At 33.1% G+C, this 1,990-nt stretch overlaps 1 protein-coding gene across 1 annotated transcript in view; it reads left to right on the top strand.

Annotated features, from left to right (window-relative positions):
* LOC106466447 (mucin-17-like) overlaps positions 1–1,990 on the top strand; it is a 79,527-nt gene that overhangs the window by 59,446 nt on the left and 18,091 nt on the right. The window contains exon 20 of the mRNA XM_022394447.1: positions 1,092–1,319. Within this exon, the coding sequence (XP_022250155.1) occupies positions 1,092–1,319 (228 nt within the window). The remainder of the gene's footprint in view (positions 1–1,091; positions 1,320–1,990) is intronic.

The following is a 1,990-nucleotide window of genomic DNA, read 5'->3' on the forward strand; positions in this document are numbered from 1 at the left end:
TATGAAAAAAACACTTATGGAAAGAAATATTCATAAGCAAGAAGAAGAATTTCATGACATTATATTTTAACTAGATAAGCAGATGCATCAGGAATATTTAGATAGTTTTGTGAATGATACAAACAATACTTACCAGTAAAAATGTGTTATTAAATCAGATCAGAAATGCCACCAAAGTTTGTTTTCTTTCATTTTTGTTTGAAAGGCTGGTAAACTGAAGTTCAAGCCTGTCATAGTGGAACTTGTAGTGTTGGGCAGTAGTACATAATCATTGTCATCAGACTGAGCACAGTAGCAGTGAAGGAAATAGTTCCAAGGGCACAGAGTCTCAAACATAGTTCTTATAAAATGCAAATAGCCTCCTTTTTCCTCTTTGTTTTTATATACTTTTTAATTATAATTTCAGTCTGTAAAACAAGTAAATGTTATGACAATAATGATCCTCCCAAGAATCTTGCTTAAGGAGAAAGAGATGGTGTTTGTAAAAACAAATTACATACCTAAAGCTGTATTTGTAAAGAGATTAATAATATATTACAAATTTTTAGCATTTTCATACATTAGTGTGTTTCACATAAATGCTTTGATATGTAATTCTTAAGTCTCTACGGTTTTAATTTTGTTAGAAAAGTTTCATGACATTATTTTTTTTAACTAGATGACCAGATGCATCAGAAATATTGAGATAGTTTTGTGAATGATACAAACAATATTTACCAGTAAAAATACAATATTAAACAGTGATATAGTTAAGTGCTGTATAACGTCTGAATTGACACAAAAATGTATATATATATGTAGCAGTAACTTTGGTATGTAAAGACTATTTGAAATTGTTGAATAACAAACAGTTCCACAAGAGAACATTCAGTTTTAACTTCTTGATGATCTTTTATCTGCTATCTCCAAGATATACACTTACCCAACCTTTTGAGTATAAAATAATGTCAGGTGGCATAATTTATGAACTTTCCTGTTTGAATTGAAGTGAATATTTTGCTATATATTCTTTTATTGTGGATCATAAAAACATCTATAAACATACTTTATGAAATGAGAGGAAACATACTGTTATTGTTTTGTTTTCCCAGAATTGTTCAGATACAGAATCAAAAACACATTCCTTAGAGGAAGATATCTGGTTTCGTCGCCGTAGTGAGAGAATTTTCCTTCATGATGCTGGCGTTGTTCCTGGTGCAATATCACCCTGGCGAGGAGAAAATGTTGATCCACCAGTCATAAATGATAATGATTTACCCACAACTGAAACCAAAAACCTTGAGCCAGAACCACAAACCAGTTCAGAAATGCCACCAAAGGTTTTTTTATATATTTTATTTTTTTGTTTTAAAGGCTAGAAAACTGAAATTCTATAAATTACATACATAAGAAATTGGATGAATCATTATGCTATAGATCATATTCATCTCACTTTGCTTATTTTCTGTACACAGCGTTGTCACAAGTAAATAGACACCACCTTTTCAGAAAAAATTAAATTTTTCAGTCATATTCACATGAATTGATATATTTATGATTTAATTAATATCTAGTATATCTTCCTTTCGCTTCGTGGAGTACGTTGATCCTTTGGGGCATCGTGAGAATCATATCGTCAATCTTAGATTGTGGGATTTTTGCCCACTCTTGCTTCAAAACTTGAAGTAGATCACTCTTCGAAGTTTGTTTTTTGGTTGTTTCTTGACTTGCCGGTTGAGTATGGCCCAGAGGTTTTCGATGGGGTTCATGTCAGGAGATTGGCTCGACCAGGGCAACTTCTGTATACCATTTTCTTCCTGCCACTTTTGGGTGTTTCTAGCAGTGTGACACGGTGCTCTATCTTCCTGGAACAACGTTGTGTTCTTGTCCACGAAACCCGAGAAATAAAGTGGCAAGAGTCCTTTCTCCAATATTTCGACGTATTTTGCAAAATTTTATGTTGCCAACGCAATCCACTAAGCTCGATCTCCCACCAACCCTAACAGCTCCC

This window comes from Limulus polyphemus, unplaced genomic scaffold, assembly GCF_000517525.1.
Source record: "Limulus polyphemus unplaced genomic scaffold, Limulus_polyphemus-2.1.2 Scaffold2260, whole genome shotgun sequence".
Lineage (NCBI taxonomy): Eukaryota > Metazoa > Arthropoda > Merostomata > Xiphosura > Limulidae > Limulus > Limulus polyphemus.